The 25,333-nt window shown below is 34.7% G+C and overlaps 1 protein-coding gene across 15 annotated transcripts in view; it reads right to left on the bottom strand.

The window, feature by feature from the left end:
• Window positions 1-227: 227 nt before the first annotated feature.
• The window catches only part of ATL2 (atlastin GTPase 2), a 63,984-nt gene continuing 38,878 nt past the window's right edge, over window positions 228-25,333 (bottom strand). For 9 of the 15 annotated variants that reach the window (XM_023619213.2, XM_070236428.1, XM_070236422.1 and 6 more), the window contains 11 exons: window positions 16,987-17,121; window positions 16,611-16,715; window positions 12,406-12,456; window positions 12,049-12,105; window positions 10,503-10,595; window positions 7,735-7,873; window positions 6,802-6,929; window positions 5,653-5,709; window positions 4,666-4,737; window positions 3,583-4,014; window positions 228-1,455 (listed from right to left, as the gene is read on the bottom strand). In XM_023619213.2, the coding sequence (XP_023474981.1) occupies window positions 1,336-1,455; window positions 3,583-4,014; window positions 4,666-4,737; window positions 5,653-5,709; window positions 6,802-6,929; window positions 7,735-7,873; window positions 10,503-10,595; window positions 12,049-12,105; window positions 12,406-12,456; window positions 16,611-16,715; window positions 16,987-17,121 (1,389 nt within the window). In that variant the 3' untranslated portion in view covers window positions 228-1,335. Of the gene's footprint in view, window positions 1,945-2,041; window positions 2,057-3,578; window positions 4,015-4,665; window positions 4,738-5,652; window positions 5,710-6,801; window positions 6,930-7,734; window positions 7,874-10,502; window positions 10,596-12,048; window positions 12,106-12,405; window positions 12,457-16,610; window positions 16,716-16,986; window positions 17,122-25,333 lie in introns of all 15 variants that reach the window. The other 6 variants (XM_070236419.1, XM_070236421.1, XM_070236424.1 and 3 more) reach the window with 3 other exon arrangements.

Raw genomic sequence — 25,333 nt, 5'->3', positions numbered from 1 at the left:
GAGAGAAAAGAAATTAATAAATCCCCAGCTATGCCTACGATGATCACGAGTTTTCCCTAAAAGAGACAGGCACAGAAAAATAACCTTTTGCCAGCTTAGCTTCAAGGTACAAGAGCTTAGAGTTCTCACTTGCGTGTTTCCTGCTCATGCTCTTCTCGGTATAAAGAAATATGGTTTATGCAATGGAATACATACTTGAATTCCTTAAAAAAGAATCACAAGTTTCATTTTATATATACAACAAATTTTTAATTATGTACTGAAAATAAATTACAGGAAATAACTTTAAAATGCAACAGAAGACAAAGTCACGATAAACATTCCCATTGAATTCCCTTGGGGGGTGAGATTGCAGTGCTCAAGGAAGATAAATATCACAAATATATCAAAAACTTCAAATTGTCTATGCATTCACACACTGACATGAGCCACAAACATTCCTTCACAGGGACTGTACTTATTAGCCTACCACAGAACCAGATTTTGCCATAAACTACAAAACTTTTAATACAAAATTGTATTTATATATTTATAATTCATATACATGCCCTATCTGTGATTTTAGAAAATAAAAGCTACACACTGTACAGACACTCTTAACTCATAGCTGTAGGCAACATTTTTGGATGGAATTTCTCCCCCAATAAAATTAATGGCATATTTTATGTACATGAAGGCTAAACTGCATAAAAACAGCTCAGTTTCCCAGATATGCATCTCCTTTTAGGGCAGATTTATAAATTTAAAAAGGCAAGACAAATGTACACCTCAGAATCACTTTCTTAGCTACGAGAGTTGTCATGTAATTTCTGTGAAGTTTCTGATACATGCATTTATGTAATACTGGTATTGAAGGCAGTAAAGCAATATATACTTTTAATGTAGTGGCTCAATAAAGGCTTCATTGTCATTTCAATCTGATTCTTGATACAGTGATTCATTAACTTCTCTAAAAATTAAAATTTCAATGGGACACTATGTTGAAGAGACTCTAAATACATTTCTTAAAATATTTCCCTGAAATATCCTTTTACATAAGACAAATTTCACTAACATTAGATTAAGTAAAAACGAAAAAGAAGAATTAAACATGGCACAACTGTGCATGATAAACTAATGCTCCTCAGCCAATCTCCATGTCTTAGGAGCCATGAACAGAATGCTTAAAACCAACGAACAATTTTCACACTCTGTGGCAGCCATCTGTGAAGCCAGTTATACTAAACTACTTCTACAGTTGATTGTAAACTTTGGTTTATTTTTTCTTTATTTGAGTTCTCATTGTACAGCAAGCATGAAAAAAAGGGAGAGTGGAGTCCATGAGGAGATGAACTGTCAGTCTGTCTTTAATCTGGCATGATGAGACACCTGGTCAGTCAGGCCTGCTTTGATAGAGTTTGTTACAGACTGCCTTATGTTTTCCTCCATCAAATTATCACCCAGGGGCTTCAATACCTGTGATATGAGAAATGTGCAAAACAAATAAAAACATGAGGTAAAAAAAGAGTTACATATAAAAATAGATATAAAAATTCAATTCAAAGCAATGAAGAAAATAACCAGGAATGTGGGAAACAAAAAGATGCTTCTCCCAAAAAAAGTTATGATCCTACAAATAATGCAGTTAGACATTTTATAATGCAACAAAAATTACTTTCCTCCTACTCAAACCATTTACAATTCCTATGAGATGGATGTGCAATTCCATACCCTATATGCAGCATCAAATCTGGTATGTATACAGCATTTATGCAGACCGGCCCAGACGGTCCTGCTTATTGTCCTACATGTATAAGTGTGAACACTTCAGATAGAGAAAAAAGTTAAAAATACTGTCTAATTTTTCTTCTTGTTATTGTTGGATGACAGTCTCTGTCGCTGTGCTGATGAAAGAGCACGATGAACCATTCGACGTCTAGTAACTTCAAACAGTTTGGAAAACACCTAAAACATGGAGTGATTCGTTAGGAGAATGACTCAGAGTGCCTTGAAGTTAAAGCGTTTAAGACTACAAGAATTTGAGACTTTGTAGGTTTCTCACCTTCCTGGGACTCCTCTGAAGCAAAAAAAAGAGAAATGCAAGACAATTTAGACAATGTTGACGCAGCACAGATCTTCTCTCACTACTGATCACCTTACCTCAACATGCTGAAAATAATTTTACATACTTTAGACTTTTCGATTTAATTGTTTTGTAATAATGGTACCTCTAAAATCCTAGAATCAGTGTATACAGGAGATGACTGATTTTCAAAAGACATTGTACAACTATTGAAATTCATGTTGTAGAAGATTAGTAATGGTCCAAAAGTTTATTCTTAAAAAGTGAAGTGGTACCAACTTTTAATCAATCCATCTTCTACTAGAAGATACCAAAGGCATATGAACAGTGAGATTTTTTAAGAGATAAAAATTTAAATTTAACAAATATCCAAACAGAAGCTTCCAAATCAGATCTGAATAAATAGAGCATTTGTTTAAAAAATAAATACAAGCTCCAAATTAATATAGTGGGTCACTTTATAAAATAATAAGGACATTATTACAAGAAAAGTCAATATCCAATCAACTTTCTTCAAAAAATGCTTTACTTCTTCAGTCTTTGAATTTAAAGCCCAAACCAACACGGACCTACATATCCTAGCATCTTCAAATAAGCCCAATACTTCATCAGCCCAGAAAGGCTATCTGAAAATGCCATTATACTGTCCATCAGTAATTACTGTAGCTCTCATTCTGGTTCTTGACATGATGCTCAAGTACTTCCCGACGATCATTTTAATGACAACATTCTTAAATGGGTATTTTCCGAACACAGGCAATTCCAGCACACAGTTGGCTGATACACAACATGGCTTCCCTTAGAAGATACTTGTCAGGCCCGACTTTGAATTCTGGTCTGACGTAACATTATGGTTTGGATTCTGGGTGAGGTAAATGATTATGATTAAGAGAAGCTGGTTCTGTTTGTGGAACTTTGCTTTGTTCACTAGTGTTTCCATAGCACAGAGGTCAAACACAGTTTCTTTGGTATAAGAAATAGCTATAGGATCGTTCCTTGTAGTACATCAGTAAATAGCCACTATCTTCATGGAAGGCAACGTAGACCTGAACACAATTCAATATTTTTCCTGGAATATAAGCATGCATTGCTTCTTGCCAATATTAGTAAGAAACTTCTTTTGCTTTCCTAAAGCACTGCACTTCCGAACTTATTTTCCTTACCTTTGTAACTCTTTCATTGATTATATTTTCTTTTCTCTCAAAGAAAAAAATCTTCAGAGATTCTGGCCCTGCCCACTGCCTGGTATAATCATGCTTACGACTAAGACTCTATCCAAAGGATATTACAGATTTAAGCCAACTAAAGTACACTATAATCATGACTTTAAAGAAAATAAGAACTCTTCAGTTCATACTTTAAATAAAGATTATACATCCAAACAACACAGAAAACATCCTTTTGATATTCCTCATATAAAGGGAAAGCAGGTATGCAAATATAGGGGGGCTGGGGGAACAAGGATGATAGGGAGGAGATTAGTCATTGAAAAACCAAAAAATAGAAAGATAGATACCAACCTGTTCCCATAGTGTTTCAGCAATCTGATCAATCATTGTTCCAATTTCTCTGAACTCCCCAGAGTATTTAACATACGCCCAAGTACAAAGAGACGTCAGTGCTAACCCCATGACAAGGTTACACAAGACGGCTATAGAGTTTAGGCCAATAAAGCCAGTCAGTCCTGAGATTATATACATAGCAAACATAACTGCAAACAGTGTGGCAGGGGTGCGAGCAGCATAGAAGATGTTTTTGCCATCATTGTGCTTTATAAAATTTGCATAGGTTTCTTCAATTTCAGCCTCAAGCTGGTCCTGATAACGACGGCAGAATTCATCTCCACCCATTTTTTTTACTGAACGGAACTGTTTAATCGCCACTTCCTTGAGATCCAGGTGTTTTCGCTCCAGATCTGAGGGTGCAATGTAAGGCTTGTCCCCGCCACATACCTGTAGAGGCAGGATTACAGCAGGACAGATTACATGCTAGAAGTAAGTCACTCTTGAAAGAAGTTCCTTGCTCATAGCTTTCAGTCTCAAAAAGTCAAACCACCTACACGGTTCAGTTTGAAACTTGTTCATAACACCTCACACAATCATAACCTACTTATTTCTTATATGTTTAACTGACTCAGGCAAAATAAATTTTTCAAACATGACTAATACCAATGAAGACAAAAAATATTTTACTGCAATCTGTACCTGACCTCACTTGACCTACCATAAGGGTACAAAAGACTGCTGGCAAGAGAGCGGGTAACAGATACACATAAAAAAGGTACTTTAATGTTCAATCTAGCAAGCTTGGCATAGAAATTGCTACTGGCCTTAAGGTAATGTTACTTACATCAGAAGCTACTAATAACAGCACTCTGAATCATATGTCAGAAAATATTTCAGTACAGTTTATGTAATAACTTACCACCTGTATCTTTAACTATGTGAATTATTTTCTTAGTTTATTTCTAGCAGAGACAATAAAGGGGAATTAGGGAATGACGTAACATGACAATGCATAAGGAGCACAAATAAGTTCAATTATTTTAAATATAAAAATCTTCTCTCTCATTCTAGTGTCAAATTTAAATTTCAGTTACAGACCTGTTCCATACTTTTGCAATAGATCTCTCTTGCTCCTGCTACTGCAGCAAGATTATTAGCTTCAGCTGTTGCCTAAAAAGTAAAATAAAATGTGCCAATTTTATGCAAAAAATACCTGATGACTCTGTAAATTCTGATTAACACAGTAAGTTATGTACAATGAACAAGTCTGAAAATGAACCAGAGAAAATATTATCAACTTTCAGTTTTCCCTTCTAATGGAAGGAAACACCAGTATAAAGGATATAGTAATTGCTTCTAATAGGAATCCCTGCCTAATGTTGTTTTGCTTAGGTTTGTTAAAATGGGTTTGTAGAAAACACCACATATTTTCAGGAAATTACAGAGAATTAAATAGATACACCCTAAAATGTGTCAAATCTCCAGACGTAAAGAATCAAGAATTACACATATGGTTCTCTTTCTTAAATACACAGAACTGCTTACTGCATGAGTTTCATGAGAAAACACTGTTTAATCCACTATCAGACTGAGAAACTGCCCAAAGGAGCAAATCTTAAACAATATGAACTAGGTTAAATAACATTGTCCCAAAAGAACACTTATTAAAAAAAAGAAAAAAGAAAAACCTAAATTCACTAGTAGAAGCTCTAAACCATTAATACCAAGAGAAAAATAAGCCTTATTTCAACCAACATTCATTGTCAGACTCAGAAGAAGCTTGGTTCAGAGAGGGCCATATTAAGCTATCTTCTGCAACAGAAATTTTCCTACACTTTTCAAGCAACTGAAAAGAAGGTACTAAGGATTCATTTCTGGTGGCCTATATGTGTGCAAGGTCTGCTATCTGTAGTTAGAAAAAAAATGATATAAATATAAAAACTTCAGGACCCATGACATATATTGCCTTAAACATGTAAAATTTATTTGCACATAAAGAAGCACCACTCCATTTCCAGCATGTATCGCTAAAGCAAAGATTTTTTTCTCCTTCATAAATAAATATGGGTACAATGCACACACTACCTGAAGCATGGACTTTGGATGTGGAAGTTCTTCTCCTTGATAAATTTTAATGTAAGCCTAAAAATACAAAGACTCATTATATAGGTAGCTTATGCAATTTGGCTCTACATACCCAAAGAAAGAAAAATCATTAAATATAACAATTCACACTATTAAAAGGAAAGTCTAGGTTTTAAGTCATATACTCTCAGTTCAACTAAGTTAACCTTATTCTCAACATTATTAAATGTGTATGTTGCTAAATAATACCCTAGAGAAATGTTTCTAAATATAATTCCATCTTCCATAAAAGTTGTATCTCATATTTAAAAGTTATATATAAAATGCCATCCACTTTATGAAAAGAAATCCATTAATTCCCCCCTGCCAATGTTTCAAATAAATGTTAGAAAACATTTTAACTCAGTATTTTACTTTGACTAGCTGAAATTCAGTTCAAGAAAAAATATCACCTAATTTTCAATTTAAAAGTAAGAAGGAAAGATGGGAATTTTCAGTAAGTCCATATAGGAATCTTTCATCTCAACTTTCTACTGACTCTAAATTAATTTATAACTAAACAAAGGTAGTATGAAAGTTATCAAGTGTCCATTAAATGACAAAAAAATACACTCTTAGTTAAACATATTTTCCCTTCCACATCTCTATAACTACTACGAATAAATACAACCCTCTACAATGGTCTTGCTCTGGCAAGCAAGCGATAAAAACTAGAGAAGAACAGAGGGAAAAAAAATCTATGAATAATTTACTTGAACTCAGAAACTAGTTTTGATACTTTCAGCTCTTATCAAGTCCTCAGAACTCTGAGAGAAGGTTTCTGTGAGAACTCAAGATGCAGAATTACACTCCCAATGTTATCATTCACAAGTGATGGTATTACAATAATATCGTCAATGATTCTTCTCTCCATATCAGAGCCAGAGAAAAAGTAGAATAATTCTGTAAATAAATAAAACTACTGTCTAGAAAATACAAGTTGTCTGCTAGAATCTTAAATATCCTTATATATTGATTCACCCAATTCAAGGCAGAAAAATACATTTTATTTTAAAATAAAGGTAAGAAATTTCTTGTACATACAGATGAGTTCTAAGTCAGCTATATTTCTAACTTAGACAAAATCATTTAATGTAAGAGTTTTCCTACCTTAAAGTATTCTACAAGATCTCTACAAGTGACCTTAGATCCACTTATCTCTTTTTCTACCAAATTTTCAGGGGCAAGAAGTAATGGAACTAGATTTCGAAGCTCTCGTTTAAAATCTTCACCAATATCTAGTGGACATAAAATTAGTGAACGTATTAGTCAAAAAAAAAAAAAAAGGTAAAGAAGTCCCCATTGCTAAGAGTTCATAAAATTCTGTTTCATGAAATAAGAATACACGGTACCTATTACCTAAGTAGATTCATTTTAAAAAACTCATCCAAACACGTCATATCCCCTAGGGAAAAACACAATCCACCCCCCACTCTACTAGTCCATTTCCCTCATCCCCCAATGACTCTTTCAGTTAAAATAATAAATAAAACAAATTGTGAAGTACCAAAATAAATTCCACATTAAGTATTAACTAAACTATCCCTTTCAAAAGGCAAACAATTCATGAAATTGTATTAAATTTTAATACTAGATTTTGTTTTTCCAGCCATACTATAAAAGTTTCATCAATCCGCAAGCCTTTTGCCATCATGCTCAAAATAATTCTACAACATACAAAAAAATTATACTATCACCCCTGAAACAGAGAAACTTAAATTTGATTACATCAATACAATATATTAGTAAAGCTTTTTAGCAGACTGCCATCAGACGAAAAACTGAAATGTTCCCAGTCTTCAGAATTTTTAGGACAACAGACCTAATACATTGAGCAACAGACCACATATGTTAATCAACATGCTAGGTGTTTGCAACAAACCAGTGGAAAGCTAGAAAGACCACACAGAGCATTACAATCACATCATTAACAATGCATCAAAATGTCCTCCAGTATAAGACAATTTAAGGAACGGTGTATTTAAAAAACCATTCAGCCTCTAAAAAATAAGTTCTGATTTTAGCAAGAATGAGAATTCCCACCTTTCAATCTCCCATCAAAACTAGGATTAGTTGCAACTTTAAGACCAGGATGTGGCAAAAGGAAGCAACCGAGATTTGAGAAACAATTGTGAATATGCTTCCTTACATTCTGTAACTCTTCATGTTGATTTTGTTTTACCTGAGGGCAGAAGGAGACAGGATGAAGGTGCAAACAGGAGAAAAAAAAGTTTTTAAAGAAAACCCACAAATAATCACACGTATGCACACTTAACTCAGATGCTACTCCAGATGGGTGTTTTTTGACAATGTAAAATTTTTTACTAAAAATTCATTTCTGACCACTTTGGTAAAACCCCACTTTGTCTTAAACCAGAAAAGATGTTTTTTCCCATGTTAGCTGCCAAGGATCCGAAAACACACAAATACTAATTAATCATAATATCTGACACCAGAATAACTAGTTGTGGTTGTGATTTACAAACCAGTAAATGAAGTTCCCTTTAAAGTATTTATAATGGCAAAGAAAAAAACAAAGTACTAATTTGCATACAAATAAAAAGGTCAGCCCCTGAGCAAAGTAACAGCTAAGGTGAGAAGCTCCAGTGCAGTCCAAACAACCTCAGAAATTTGTTAGGATTTCAGCACAAATGATTACTGATGATTTATGCTAGTTACCAGTGTTTTGAGAAAAGAGATTACTATGTACTTTCTGGACAAAAATCTTAAACTTAGATTTTTAATGACTACTTATCCCAATATAACTCATATACTCTCCCCCAAAGACTCTTCTCAAAAGCCATTTGAAAAAAACATGCACCATTTGTAATCAGCAATCAGATTTAGGAAACTACCTAAATCTCCATCAAGAGTAGAATGGAAAAATTGTTATCTAGTTATACAGTGGAATACTGCATAGGAATGAGAATAAATGAACTAAACTACATGCAACAATATGGATTAATCTCAGAAATATACAATTGAGGAAAAGAAGCTAGACACAAAAGAATGCATACTGTACATGACTTCTTTCATTAAAAAGTCCAAAAACAAACAAAGCCTATCAGAGGTCAGGATAGTAGCGGAGGGTATGGGGGGTTAGCGGATGGAGGTGGGTGCTTCTGGGTGCTGGTTACATGGCTTTCTCAATTTGTACAAATTCATCAAGCTGCACACTTATGATTTGAGCGCCTTTCTGTATCACTTCAACAAGACATTAAAAAAAACCTTCTTTTCTTTGAAGTACATAATTGAGTTTACTTAGTATGCCTAATGTGCTTTGTGTTAATTTCTTCTAAACAAACCAGAGAAAATTCTGATGACTGAAATTATCTCTGACAGTAGGGTCTGGAAATGACTTTCAAATGATCCAAGAATGAGGAATTGATTTTACTCTCATGTTAGAAATAAGAAAATTATATTGTACCCCAAGTTTTTGAACATGGTTGAGAAACTAAATACATCATCCCACAGGCAAACAAAATTTCACCGACCAAAGAAGAGAATCCTCCTACTTAGGAATAAAGGGACTTTTACGTATCTTTTGTGTATATAAGTAGATGGCTAGTATCTGACCTGAGGGTTTCCCAAACACTTCTGTGGGAGGGTCCCTTTAGGAATAAAGGATCATGTTGGTGAAGTACTTTTCCAGGAAAGACTTGGTGTGGCATATTGCATGGGCCAGGAGTCTGGATGTTTGGGTCCTAGCTCCAGTTAATAATTAGTTAAGTAACCAAAGGCAAGAGACTTTTCTGGGTTCCAGTTTCATTATATATATGATATATATATTTTTATATATATAGTAAATACATTATATTTATATATTAATTATACATTTATATATAATATATAACTAAATATATTACATATATATTTATATAGATATATATATTAAATATATATATATATATAAAAGGAAGGCTGAACTAGATGATGTTTAAGATCCCTTTTCCAGCTCTACATGCTGTCACTGTGAGATAATAGCCAGCTCTGGTGGTCTGGTGGTTCAGATTGGGCTCTCTCACCAGTGAAGCCTAGGTTCATTTCCTGGTCAGGGAACCATACCACCCATCTATTGGTTGTCATACTGTGGTGGCTGCATGTCGCTGTGATGCTGACAGCTATGCTACGAGTATTTCAAATACTAGCAGGGTGTATCAGCACGGTGGACAGATTTCAGCAGAGCTTTCACACTAAGACAGACTAGGAAGAAAGACCTGGCCACCCATTTCCAAAGAAGGTGCCCTGAAAACTCTACGAACAGCAGCAGCGCATAGTCTGATACAGCACCAGAAAGTGAAAGGATGGCATGAAAAGACTGGGCAGGGTTCTGCTTTGTGTACAGGGTCACTAGGAGTTGGAATTGACTCAATGGCACTAACAACAATTATGAGAGAGTATTCTTTGGAGAGAGGGTCTCACATCATCTGTGTTCAATCCATACACGTATTATCCAGCCTGCCCCAAATGTTCAGAAGCTCAGCTGGGCCAGAAAGAGATAGGCATGCAATCTAAGTAGATCAAAAAGTTAGTCTCCTTCAAACTTTTGTCCTTTGAATATTGATTTACTGAGGGGACAGTTGATTCTAGAGACAAATATTTGTTCCTTAATTTGTATTTGAGGGCACTGCCCTCTGGCAGGGTGTTACCAATTTACTTTCATCCATAAAGGATGGAGTCATCTGGGTAACATGGGATACTCAATTTACTCCACGACATTTGGAGACTGTAGTCTAAGCAGCAGTGCAGGCAGCCCACTCCTTCACCTGGCGTGGTGCTTACGCTTTCCTCTCTAAGAAATAGGAGCTTACCTGCAACCTCTTTTCAAGGAATTGTTTTCCACCTTCCAAACCATATGAATGTTCATAAGGATAACTCCAATCTCGAATTAAAAACATTAATGTCTACAGACAGAAAAAAGTTAGAAATCATTTCTTACAAAATTTTACAAAAAATCACTGTAACAACTGAAGCCTCCCTTACTCCCCTAAACAATCTTTATCAAAAGTTATAGTAACCAAATGGTTAATACTGCTCATAATTACATCAAGAGCCTACCTAAACCAACAACACTCCCAGACCCTATACCGAGCAATTGCCTTCAATTGAGAACCTCACTGCGTATAAAGAGTCACGACAGGCAGTAACACAGTATTTTAAAAAACGAACAAAAGGCATATCAGGGCATATAGATGATAATTTTAAGTCAAGGTTATATAACAAGAAGATCAACTAACCTAATTCTAGACCAACTAATTCTTTTCAAAGAATTTTTTATTTGTATATGCTTAGGTTTCTCAACCTCAGCATTGTTAACATCTGGGGCCAGGTAATCCTTAGTGGTATGTGACTGTCCTGTGCATTGCAGGATGTTGAACAGCATTTCTCGCCTTTAGGCACTAGATGTCAACAGCATTAATCTCCCCTGCAAAAATGTGACAACCAAAAATGTCTCCACACGTTGGCAAATGTCCCCTAGGTGGAAAAAATGCCCCAGTTCAGAAAAACTGATGTACACCAAGTAGAGTACATTTCATTCATATACACAAAATGAAGCCATAACCTGCCCAAATATTTCATAAAAGTGATCACTCGAGCCAGACAAGACTGAGGCAGAATCAATGTAAACCCACTGACACTGAGAATAACCAGCAATGCCGTCACACTGGAAGGATTCCACACACTGACAAGCAAACAGGGTGGAGTCATTCTCACCTACTATAACACAACTGACGAAACTGTACTAATGTCAACTTATAAATTACACTTACTTCAAAAAAGAAACTATCTGAAATTGATAGGACTCCACAGAAGCAAGCAGAGCATATGCTTCTCAAATAACTCCACCTGGGTTAATTTCTGACTTAATATTCTGTACCTGGCATTTAAAAGGAAAAAAAAAACCATGGGGATAGAAGAGGTGCAGGAGGGTGAGGGATATAATAAATTCTGGAATTTTTCTATATGAAACCAAAACAAAGAATAACAAGACCAACCTCAACCTGTAAAACACCACAAAAAACAAACCTACAATATCTTGTGGTATAGAAACACGTTTAAGACATTTTCATGACTGTCTTAAGCTTTGGAATTAAATAATATCTAATTAAGACAAACAATATTAGCCTCTTAATCTAAGTAAAACTATTAATCAATCTATATTCATTTGTTCTATTTCCTATCCCAACAACCTACTACTGATAAGTTGGTGAAGACTATAAATTAGTTTAAACTCCACTGAATCTGTTGTTAAAAATGAGTTTGCTGTAATATATTCATGTCTTCAGAGTTACGAGATGAGGTGGATTGACAGCTTTTCATAGGTAAATTTTAAAAAATGATAAAATACTTACTTACCTGAAATGGTTTCTGGTAGATTTCTTCCATTGCCAGTCTGCCGTACTCTGTAAATAACTATCAAATCAAGTTATTTAAAATAATGCCCCCAAAGAAACTGAGATATTTGTAAAGCTGTTCTATATATATCAGACCACTAGATATCAGAGCCTTTAAAATCATTTGAAAGCCAAACATTTAATTTCCTAACAGACTGGATATATATTAAATTCTTTTAGTAAAGAAGTCCTACGACAGTTTAAAAATCATATAATATTCAATCTTCTTACAATATTATAGGCTTCTAGGTGTAAAGTCACAATAAAGTGGGAATTAAATTTTTAATACTTTGGAATACATTCTTCGAGACATACGTACTTGCAAGTGTTGAAGATCATCTTCTTGAATATTCTGAGACAAATTATATACCTGTTAAAACAAAATTTTGTTTTTATTAGTGTTTTATTTTGAATACTCAGCTGTGTAATAACTTTACTTGTGGAAATGAAGGCTATTTTATACCTCAGCACAAATGAAATCACTTAGCCACTATCTTATCTAGTGGCATACGGAAAGGAGTTTCTCTTTTTTCCTAACAGTCAGGATAAAACATTAAGGCAGAAGCAGTGGTGGTGAACCATGTAAAAATCATGAGTATATGCATATGGGGCCTAGAAAGTAGAAGACATAAAAAAAAAAGTGTATCATGTGGTTTCTTTTTCTCCTTCTCAAAGTTTCTTTAATGTTATGATCTCTTTTTTAAAAAAAGGTGAAGATTGTTTCCACAATTATTTTTCTAAGTCAAGGAATGTGAGGGGCATAGTTCTACAAAGATAAATTCCTCCCTGGCACAATCATAATACCATAAATCATAATATTTGCTTATGGTTATTTGGCAGACACCTCTAATATCATCGACCCTAATATGGTTCTCTTTTTACTTAAATAAACTTATCAGTATAAACAACTTAACATGAAAATTTTATAAGCCTGTAGTAGTTAAAAAAAATAACAGTAGGTGGCACTCATGCCCTATCAAGAATTTTTTAGGCAGCTTTTGAATGCACTTAGACCAGAGCTGATAATGGAAGATCTAAGTACTCTCAAAGAAGGGAACTGGGAGAAAAGACTCACTAGGTCCAGTCCTTCTGAGTCAGGTCTTTAAAAGGTGACCTAGGCCACCACAGGAGAAAAGTAGGTATCCACAGATGTCACCTCTGTGACAAAGGTTATAAGAAATAACTTTTGTCTAAGAAGATAGGATTACACCAATATACTACAAAGCTACAGTAATCAAAACAGCATGGGACTGGCAGAAAAACAGACAGACAAATCAACAGAACAGACTGAAAGCCCAGAAATAAAACCACACATCTATGGACAGCTAATCTTTGATAAAGGAGCCAAGACCATACAGTGTAGAAAGGAAAGTCTCTTCAATAAGTGATGTTGGGAAAACTGGACAGTCATGTGCAAAAGAATGAAAGTAGACCATTATCTTACACCATACACAAAAATTAACTCAAAATGGATTAAAGATGAATGTAAGATTTGAAACCATAAAACTCCTAGAAGAAAACATAGATAGTATACTCTTTGACATTGGTCTTAGCAGTATCTTTTCAAACACCATGTCTACTAAGGCAACGGAAACAAAAGGGACAACATTAGACTAAAAAGCTTCTGCAAGGCAAAGGAAACTACGAACAAAATGAAAAGAAAATCCACCAACTGGGAGAAAATATTTGCCAATCATATATCTGACAAGGGGTTAAAAACCAAAACATATAAAGAACTCATACAATTCAACAACTAGAAAACAAACAATCCAATCAAAAAATGGGCAGAGGATATGAATAGACTTTTTTTCAAAGAAGATATAAAAATGGCCAACAGGCATATGAAAAGATGTTCAACATCACTAATTATTAGAGAAATGCAAATCAAAACTACAATGAGATTTTACTTTACAACTGTCAGAAAGGCTATAATTAATAAGACAAAAAATAACAAACGTTGGAGAGGATGTGGAGAAAAGGGAACCCTCACACACTGCTGGTGGGAATGCAAACTGGTGCACACACTATTGAAAACAGTATGGAGATTTCTCAAAAAATTAAAAGTATAAATACCATATGATCCAGCTATCCCACTACTGGGTATTTACCCAAAGAACATGAAATCAACAATTCAAAGAGATTGATGCATCCCTATGTTCATCACAGTATTCACAATAGCCAAGATGTGGAAGCAAGTGCCCATCAATGGATAAATGGATAAGATGATGTGGTATATATATACTACTCAGCCATAAAAAAAGACAAAATCGTGACATTTGCGACAACATAGATGGACCTTAGGAGTATTATGCTAATAAGCCAGACAGAGAAAGACAAACACCATATGATTTCACCTATATGTAGAACATAAATAAACACACGGATAAGGAGAAAAGATTAGTGGTTATCAGAGCAGAAGGAGTTCCGAGGAAGGCAAAAGGGGTGAAGTGGCATATATGTAAGGTGACAGATAAAAACTAGATGATTGGTGACAAACACAATGCAGTCTATACAGAAACTGATATATAATAATGTACACCTGAAATTTACACAGTGTCATAAGCCAATATGACTTCAATAAAACAATTTTTTAAAAAAACAAAATAAGGTTACTCCAAAGATAGAACAATTTGTTCAAATAGCAAATAAGTAATAATCTAGCTGACAACCACTTGGAGGTCAAAAATATAAACAGCCAATATAGGTCAGCAAACCTAAAATTATATTCTCAGCTAATTCCAAAAAGGGAACTTAAAATGACTGAGGTGATTAAACTCTAGATTTAACCTTAAAAACTGAAAGCATGATCAACCTATTCATACCCACATGAGCCTTGGCATTTAGCAAATAGGTCTAGATCCTTTCATTGTCAAGGGCAGGTTGCAAACAGCAAAGACAGAACAGGATTTGTTTATCTTAGATCATTAGTACGTATTATACTGCACTGTACTTAACACATGCTCAATAATTATTTGTTGAAAGACTAAATGACAAGAGGATCAATCTGTCATTGATCTATTAGCCAGGAAGCTTATGTAAGGAAGAGGAAAAACCTAGCCTCAAAGATCAGGAAGAAAGGAATAACAAAAAATAATTTTAATATTCTTGATTATTGTTTACAGAACACTTTCTTATGTATCATCTCATTCAGATCTCATTTGTGACTGCACACAATTCCTCATGAGATAGGCAAGATGGGTAAAATCCTCGTTTTACAGATAAGAAAGTAGCTTAAGTGGCTGTCCAAAACCAGGCCTCCTATTGCCATAAAGTTGAATAAATAAACAAGAGAACACCAAGGCACAAGTTTTAGGACAGAAAATTCCCTCATTATAATTTAAGGTAAGCCATAGAGCCAGCTAATCTGAAGGGCTATAATGTGATAATATAAATACAAAAATGTGGCTCTGCTTGTCTCAAAAGAATGGCAGTTGTGCCACCTTGCAAGATCAGAGAAAAAGAGGTAGACAAAATGGAAAAGAGAGACTTCGAGGGTCCCCAATACCATCATTTAATTGGTAGTGATAGATATCTCCAGCCCTAAAATAAACAGAAGCCATGCTGAAAAGTACTCCTCATAATAATATGCAAAACTTTTTTCTACTCTCACAGCTGGATACTTCACATTGAGGAAAGAAAGAAATGGGAACTTAAGGGAGACTGGTCAAATGTTCCAGATGTTATCAGAAACCATTACAAAAATTCCAAGACACTGTGACAGTATCACCTATGATCTATTATCGATAAGAAACATTTCTTATCTCAGGAGGAGCACATACTTTTTTTTAACATTTGCGAATATACTTCTTGATACATCTTCACCAGCTGGGCCTAACCACTATACTTCAATAATTCATCTTTCAGCCAGAGAAGTATCAACCATAGATGACAGAAAAGAGATGGCCTAGCTTGAAGAGACTTGAACTTGATAGAACACCAAACACAATTAGGGTATAGGATAAATGAAAAACAAAATGGATTTTATTCCTTTTCAAATGCAACAAGTGGTAAAAGTCCTCAGTTTATTATATAACATCACTTAAGTTTCCTAAATTAAATATGAATTAATTCTCATGCCTCTGCCTCCATTAGTTCAAACAATCGAGTACTAGTTGTCCTACAAAGCAAATACAAAATTAAGTTTAATTACTTGGTTTCTTTGGCTGGTTGGTTGGTTTAGCCAAAAAAATAAAGATATACCCTACATCTTACTTTATCTGCAGCTATATGACTGAAATCAAGTAAGGATAACATGCAATATCATCTTTTCCTTAAAAGAAAAAGCAGAGATGCTATGACGAAAAACCAAAGGGACTGGCTATTGGTTTACTGCTGCCTTGGTAACCACTCAAAGTATGAAATTTCACATTGTGACGCAGAACAGCAAGCATGGAAATGTAAACTACTAATAAGAAATGTAAATAACTCTTTCTAATTTTAATCCTTTTTTTCTTCAATCAAAGGCATTTTGAAAAGTTATTAGGATTATCTGAACTGATCATACCACAGCATCTCGTGTCTCACCTGGACAGAGCTAGTCATAGTGCTCAGAGCAAACACTGTTGCACAGTCTTTGATAGTTGACTGGCTATCAAAGGCACCCTGGGTATCCATTAGCAGCACAGCCACCTAGGAATTTAAAAGTTTAAAATACTAAGTAAAATACTCACTAATAGTGACTATAAAAATGAAATATAAAATGATAAATGTCAAAATCAGTAATTAAGCCAAGAAAAGTATTCTAAGTTAAATACCTCACATATTTTGACATAATAATCCATATATGTTAAAGTTATCAGACTTAACAGTTTTGTGTTGTTTTGCTCTTTTATATCAGAAAATAGCTCAAGAAAGAATATGGGAGAAAAAAATAGTAAAAAAAGCATAAACAGAATTTTACTTTTGTTCCATTAGGTCTGTCGATCACAAATACTTCATTCCAGACTTGTATGCCTGTTGTTTCTCTTTCGCAACCACCTCGCCATGTAAAGCCAGTCAATGGTTCATTGTTTCCACCAATCCAACTTTGAGAATCCTGTTAAAGTCAAGCATAAATGTAAAATAAAACACAAAAAATTAAGAACTAAAAAAGAATGTAAGAAATCACCGTTCCTTATTTTACAGATGAGGAAGGTAAGTCCAGCGAGATAAAATACACTGTAACATTACACAAGTAGTTACAAAGCAGTCCCAAATCCCGTCTGAGGTGCCTTGTCTTAGAGTGTGATCTCCTCCAAACCTTCTCAGATCTGCTCACATTTTCACTCTCCAGGTTTCTAGATAAGTAGGGTCACATTCACTATTCTCCATTTTGGAGAAATTTCCCATAATTTAAAAAAATCGTAAAATATACATACCAGCTATTTTGACATCTCCTTTACAGATAAGCAAAACTAAGCTTCAGACAGAATGGCTGTCAAAACAGCACTGCTTTCTTAGAATAGCTTATACTAAAATATTTTCATACTGTCTTAATTTTCTCTTTAAAAAATATCAACTTTAAAAATAACTACGACACTTGTCTGGAACCTGATTCAAACAATCCAACTGTAAAAAGCAAACCAAAAAAAAAGTCTTTTTCGAAATCAAAAGGACATCTGAACCCAGAATGGGTATTATATTAGATGGTGTTAAATTGGGGTAAAGATGATTGTTTGGTATGATAACGGTATTGTGGTTGTGTTAAAAAATAATAATAATAATAGAGTCCTCTGTTAAATACTCAAGTATTTATGATGAAAGGATATGCTGGCATTTGCTTTTAAATATTCCAGCCAAAAAAGAACAAAAAGACAGGGAAGAAAACAAATGAAGCAAGACAAGCACAATATTGCTAGGTACACTGGGGTTCATTATAACACTCTATTTTGGGGTATGTTTAAAATTTTCCATAATAAAATGTTATAACTAAAATCACAGGGCTAAACTGCTAAAATGAAATATTATGAAATAACATAAAAGTTAATATACCACAACACAAGGTAATTTATCTAGAAAATTAAATCTGGAACACAATAAATGAGTAACTTTGACAGATATCAGATCCCTATACTTTAGTATACTTAAAGCCCACATACCCTTTACTCAAAGTACCCAGAGGAAAAATTCCTTTGTTTCAGAAATACTTCTAATAGGCTTGGAGAAATATATATAGTAAAAGACAGACAACAAAGTCCAAACTAAGGGTAGAGAAAACATGTTTAAGGTAGGCTCAATGAGGGATAAAGCAATTTATGAAAAGTAGATATAAGGTGAGAAAAAAGTGTTGTCCCGACCATCATCTAATGTGAAGATCACCCTTAAACTTCAAACCATCTATAATTACTATTCTTCAACATAACTGCCGTTCCCAGTGGGTTACCAGTCCTATGATTACGAAATTCTCTTGGACTCTCTTCTTCACTTTTCAATCTTCAACTTGAGGACCCTCATCTCTCTGTCGGTCACAAGGCTGCCACAGGACACAACTCCATTCACACTATATACTATGGATTTGTGCTTCAGGAGGCACCCTTTGCAGAGATTACAATTAACAGTACGCCTAGACAACGTGCTCCCTTTTGAGCATGGCTAAGAGATACAGAAGAAATATGATCCTTTATATTATTCCTAGAAACAATACAATAACAGGGACAAGACAGTAAAAATAAATTTTTTAAATTATGGATGACTGAAATCATAGCCTAACATGTTTGTTAACTTTACCCTCTCCAAAAGAAACTTTAAAAAAAAATTTAGTCTCATTAAAAAAAAAAATCTACTGATTATATATCATCTCTTCTTAGTTTAGCCTGTAATGGAAACGTTTAAGAAATAGTAAATTGATTAGTCAATAAAATGATGAAAGAAAACATAAATTAGAGAACCTAACTAATCAAAACTAGTAAATTTTGATATTTTAAAACTTGAAGTTAAGAAGTCTGCTATTTCTCTAACATACTAAATACTGATAACTTTCATAAAACACATTCATTCAACAAGTATTTACAGAACCCTTAACCAGGTGGCAGCCATTGTTCTAGGTTCTGGGCCTACAGCAGTGAACAAGAACAAACGTTCCTGCCCTCAAGGAGCATTCTAGTGAGTTCTAGAAGCAGCCTCACTGATAACAAATACTATTTGCTATCATAAGTTACTAAAAGCAAACCTAAGAACTTAAAAAACAGTAAGCTGCTACCATTTACAACTGTGGGGACCAAAAAAAGCCTTCAAATTCAAAATTCCAAAAACAATCTTATTCCTCCAGTAAAATAAAAAGGAAAAGAGAAGATCTTAAAGAATAAATGTCATTTGCAAAAGGAAATCTGAAAACATCTGAGCTTTAAATGTAGTCAAATACTAGTGAATAAACATAAGCCCTTGCCAAAAAGACTTACCAATATAATATAGTGATCAACAGTGAAGAACTCCTACCTACTCTAAATAATAATAAACACATTCTTATTCTACCACAGGAAAGATAACATTTCCTAGCAACAAAGTGAAACACTAGCTAGGTAAACTTTAAACACAGAGTTGGTGGTCCATCGTATCACAGCACACACAGCTCCCTGTTTGCAGGCCTACTGACTCCAACAACAAGCAGGCTGGAAGAATAAGAGCCCATCCAGAAGCCTTAACAACTCATTACAGCAACAAGGAAAAGAGACGGAAAGGATGAAATTAAAGATCCAAGAAACACTACAATAAAAGAAGAGATCCTTCCTAGCTGCAAGGCATTCCCCACAAAAACACCATAGATGAAAGAAAATCTTAACCTGTATAAAATGCGTGCTTAATTCAGGAGGTAGGTTATTAACACTCAACACCCAAATTACTAGCTAAAATGAGTAGTATACACATTCTGACCAACAAGCATAATTTAGTCTTTTCATTTGAATATGTAAGAATACACTGCAAGTCCTGGAACAAATTAAGAAACATTAGACTCTTAAAACAGTTTAAAACTAACATCTTAACAACCCCACGTCTGACCCCATCCTCTTGCAGCTGGACAAACAGATGACATTATGACTGACTCAAGTCACAAGCTCAGACAAAGGACAATTCTATCAACTTAGGCACACAGAAGAGAATACTCTTTTTAATAAAATGTTCTGGTTAAAAAGTGTCCTTGACCTTCTAAACATTATGCTAACTGAAATATGCCAGACACAAAATAACAAATATTTTATGATTCTACTTATATGAGGTACCTAGAGTAGTCAAACTCATAGAGACAGAAAGTAGAATCGTGGTTACCAGACACTGGGGAAAGAGGGAGAATGGGGAGTTTAACGGGTACAAAGCTTCAGTTTGGGAAGATGAAAAAGTTCTGGAGATGGGTAGGTAGTGATGATTTCATAGTAATACGAATGTACTTAATGCCACTAAACCGCACACTTAGAAATGGTTAAGGTGGTAAATTTTGTTATGCATTTTTTAACCAGAATTTTTTTAAAAACATGTACTTGACTGCTACCGGAACAGAAAAGGGGAAACACCTCTAGTTATTAAACTGAGGTGTGACATGGAGATCTCACTTTACAGTCTTCCACTGGACTTCCAGTTTCAGCTCTCCCATGTAAAAAGCTAATAAGTCACCACAACTATCTTCACAAGAAGAAAAAAGCTGAACAAACTGAAAATCACTAGACTTTTCTTTCTTCAATCAGAGAATTGAGGTCACAGGGCAAACCATCACCCAGAAATCTGGAGGGACAGGTGAATATAAACAATCACAGGCTGAGGTCAGTTTACCAGGAGCAGAAACTGCTGGAGCAACTGGGAGGAATGGTCATCTAGACCAACTGCTGGCAACGAGAGTGGACTACCTTGAGAGCTGGGAACTCCTGCAGGCTGTCTTAGCAGGCCCCCACTTTCCTCAGTTCCCTGAGGTTCTTAGGGTAAAGATATGAGAAAACTAGTTTTTATCCATCACCATACACATGTGCCCCTTTACTCCCTTTGCCCTCCTTCAACTCCCTTCTTCTCTGGTAATCATCAATCTGTTTTCCTTATCTATGTGTTTATCTTCCACATATGAGTGAAACACAGAAACTGAAATATAATAATGTACACCGTGTTATAAGCTAATATGACCTCAATAAAATAATTTTTTTAAAAAAGATAGGAGAAAACTTCCCTCAGGACTGTGGCAGGTGGAGGGGAACAGTAACCACTTTTAAATACACTCAGGAGAAAGTACCCACTTTGAATTACACACACCCAGAGCAGTCTCCATAACAAAGGCCTACCCTCCAAGGCAAACTACCTTACCAGAGCTTTATCTGACACTAGAAAAGGGCAATTTGCCCACTGGAGATCCCCTAGCCTTTCTGTCTCACATAAGGAGAGAAAAAAAAAAAGCTAAGAAACACTTCTGAAAGTCATAGCCTAGAGACTCAGGCCCACTTAAAAACTGAGAGTTATCCATAAAACAATATAATGTTTCCCCTCCCCCACAATTTACCACCACATCAATAGGGCTCCAATATGATGACAGTGGATTACAACTGAGAAAACTGCAAGACACAGATTCTATTTAAGGAGTTCTTAGGGAAACCCAAGGACAATGCAGGAGGAAGAAGAAACAGAAGTCTCCTGGACCTACAGCTACAAAAAGCATTAAACACAGTTCATCTCCTAACTAGATTAACATAAAACTTCACACTAAAAGCCTAAATCTTCAGTTCCTATTACCTGATAGTTTATGTCTGGCTTTCAACAACTTTCAACAGAAAAGTTACAAGCCATGCCAAAAGGAAAGAAAAAACAGACTGACAAGACAAAGCAAGCAACAGAACCAGACTCAGATAAGATATAGATTTTGGAATATATGACAGTAAATTTTAAATAACTAGGATTAATATGTTAAGGGCTCTAATGGAAAAAGTAGACTACATGCAAAAACAGGTAACATAAGCAGAGAGACAGAAACTCTGAAGAATCAAAAGAAAATGCTAGATATCAAAAACACTGTAATAGAAATAAAGAAGGTGTTTGAGGAGCCAACCTGGTAGCACAGCGGTTAAGTTCACATGCCCTGCTTTGACGGCCTGGGTTTCGCCAGTTTGGATCCTGAGCATGGACCTACCCACCACTTATCAAGCCATACTGTGGCAGGCGTCCCACATAAAAAGTAGAGGAAGATGGGCACAGATGTTAGCTCTGGGCCAATTTTCTTCAGCAAAAAGAGGAGGATTGGCGGCAGATGTTAGCTCGGGGATAATCTTCCTCAAAACAAAGAATGTGTTTGATGCACTTATCCACAGACTGGACATGGCCAAGAAAAGAGTCAATGAACTTAAGGACATGTCAATAGAAACTTCCCAACCTGAAATGCACAGAGAAAAAAAATAAAACTAATGTAACAGACCATCTAAGAACTGTGGGACAATTACAAAAGGCATAATAAAGGAGTAATAGAAAAATCTGAAAGAGAAGAGAAAAAGAAACATAAGAATCAATAATCAGAGAATTTACTGAAATTAATGACAGATACCAAACAAAAGATCTAAGAAGGTCAGAGAACACAGACAGGATAAATACTAAAAAACCTACACCAGACACATCACATTCTCACTGCAAAATAACAAACACAAAAAAGAAATCCTGAAAGAAGCCAAAGACAAAAAAATACTTTACCTATAAAGGAACAAGGATAACAACTACTTCGGACTTCTCATCAGAAACCACACAGAGTACAGTGAAATATTCAAAGTGCTGAAAGAAAAAGGCCACCAACCTAGAATTCTGTATCCAGTGAAGTTATCCTTAAAAAAAATGAAGGAGAAATAAAGACTTCCTCAAACAAAAACTGAGGGAAGTTGTCACCAGCACACTTGCCTTGCACGAAATGTTAAAAGACGTTCAGAGAAAAAGGAAATAATATAGTTCAGAAACTCAGACATATATATAGAAAGACTGTCAGAGAAGGACTAGAAGGTACAAGCTTTTATTCTTCTTATTCTTAAATTGATCTAACAGACATCTGTGTATTCAAAGTACTAATAGCAACAATGTATTGGGTGATTATGATATATAGATAAAGGAAAGGAACGACAGCAATGTTACAAGGGACAGGAGTGAGGCATTGGAAATACTCTGTGATAAGGTACCTGCACTACCCATCAACACATAATACTATTCTGAAGTGGACTTAGATTAGTTGTAAATCTATATTGTAAACTCCAGGCAACCACTAAAAGAATTTTTCTTAAGTATAATAGATATACTAAGAAAGGATATAAAATGCAATCATATAAAATGCTCAATTAAAGCTAGAGAAGGCAGAAAGTAATAGTTTAAAAAAAGAAACAAGGAACAAGTACAACAAACAGAAAATAGTTACAAACATGAGATATTAATCCAACTGTATCAATAATCACTTTAGATGTGCATGATCTAAATAAACCAATTTAAAGACAGACTAACAGTAGATTAAAAAACAGTCCCAACTATTTTTTGTCTACAAAAACCCAGTTTAAATATAAAGACAGAGACAGGTTAAAAGTAAAGGAATGGAGGAAGATACAACAAAAGCTGGAGCAGCTATAATAATTTCAGACACAGCAGACTTCAGAACAAGAAAGTTATCAGGATGAAGAACGGTATTAAATAACGATAAAGGAGTCAATTCTCCAAGAAAACTTAACAATCTTTAATGTGTATGCACCTAACAACAAAGTATCAAAATATGTGAGGTAAAAACTGAACTGCAAGGAGAAACAGACATATCCACTATTATACTTGGAGATTTCAATACCCCTCCACCAGTAATTAACAGATCCAGAAGACAGAAAATCAGTAAGGATATAGACAAAGTGAATAGTACCCACAATCAAACGGATCTAACTGACATTACAGAAAACTACATCCAATAACGGCAGAACACACATTCCTCTCAAACTCACACAGTACATTCACCAAAACAGACTACATTCTGGGCCTTAAAAGAAATTTAAAGGAATAGATTATACAAATTATGCTCTCAGACCACAGCGGAATTAAACTAGAAACCAATAATAGAAACATAGTTGCAAAATCCCAAAATAGTAGCACTTAAAGAACACATTTCTAAATAACACATGGGTAAAAGAAGCCTCAATAGATTTTAAAAAATATTTTGAACTAAAGGAAAACAAAAATACAACTTATGAAAATGTGTGAAATGCAGCAAAAGCAGTGCTTAGAGAATTTATAGCATCGGGTGCACACATTAGGGAAGAAGATCTAAAACTAACGGTCTAAACTTCCACCTTAGGAAACTAGAAGAGTAATATAACTAAAGCAAGCAGAATAAAATTAGAAACAAATAAAAGTGAAAACAAGAAAACAGGCTATCAATAAGGGAAAAAAAAATCAATGAAACAAAAAGGTGGCCCTTTGAAAAGACCAATAAAATTTGAGAGAGAGAAAAGACAAATAAAAAATATAGAAATCAAAGAGGAGTCAAAACTAATAATTCCATGGACAATAAAAAGATGATAAGGGAATATTAAGAACAACTCCATGCTCACAATTTTGCTAGTTGGAATGGACCAATTCTTTGAAAGGCACAAACTACCAAACTCACACAAGAAAAAAAATAGATTATCTGAATAAGCCTAAGCCTATATCTACTAAAGAAATTTAATCAATAATTAATAACATTCTGAAAAAGAATGAACCAAGCCCAGAGAGTTTCATTGGTTAATTCTACCAAACATTTGAGTAAGAAATGATACCAGTTCTTTATAAGCTCTTCCAGAAAACAGCAGAAGACTTCAAAACTCATTCTATGAGACCAGCAGTATCCTAATACCAAAACCAGATAAAGACATTACAAGAAAGAAACACTAGAGACCCATACGTCTCATGAATATAGATGGAAAAATACTCAACAAAATACTGGCAAATTGAATCCAACAATGTATACAAAGAATTATATACCACAACTTAAGTGGGATTTATTCCAAGGATGCAAGGTAGACTCAAGATTCAAAAAATTAATAATGTAATCCATCACATCAACAGGCTAAACAAGTCACATGATATCAACAGATAGAGAAAAAGCATTTGACAAAATCTAATGTCCATTCACGATCAAAAATAAAACTCCAAGAAGCAGACTAGGAATAGAGAGGAATTTCCTGAACTTGATTAAAAAAAAGAAAACCTACAAAAACTCCTATAGCTAATATCATACATAGTGGTGAGAACCTAGATGCTTTCTCCCTAAAGATTAGGAAAAAGATAAGGATGTCCACTTTTATCACTTGCACTTA

The sequence above is a fragment of the Equus caballus genome, chromosome 15 (genome assembly GCF_041296265.1).
Source record: "Equus caballus isolate H_3958 breed thoroughbred chromosome 15, TB-T2T, whole genome shotgun sequence".
Classification (NCBI taxonomy): Eukaryota; Metazoa; Chordata; class Mammalia; order Perissodactyla; family Equidae; genus Equus; species Equus caballus.
The sequence above is the reverse complement of the archived record's forward strand: the minus strand, read 5'-3'. Positions and strand labels throughout refer to the sequence as shown.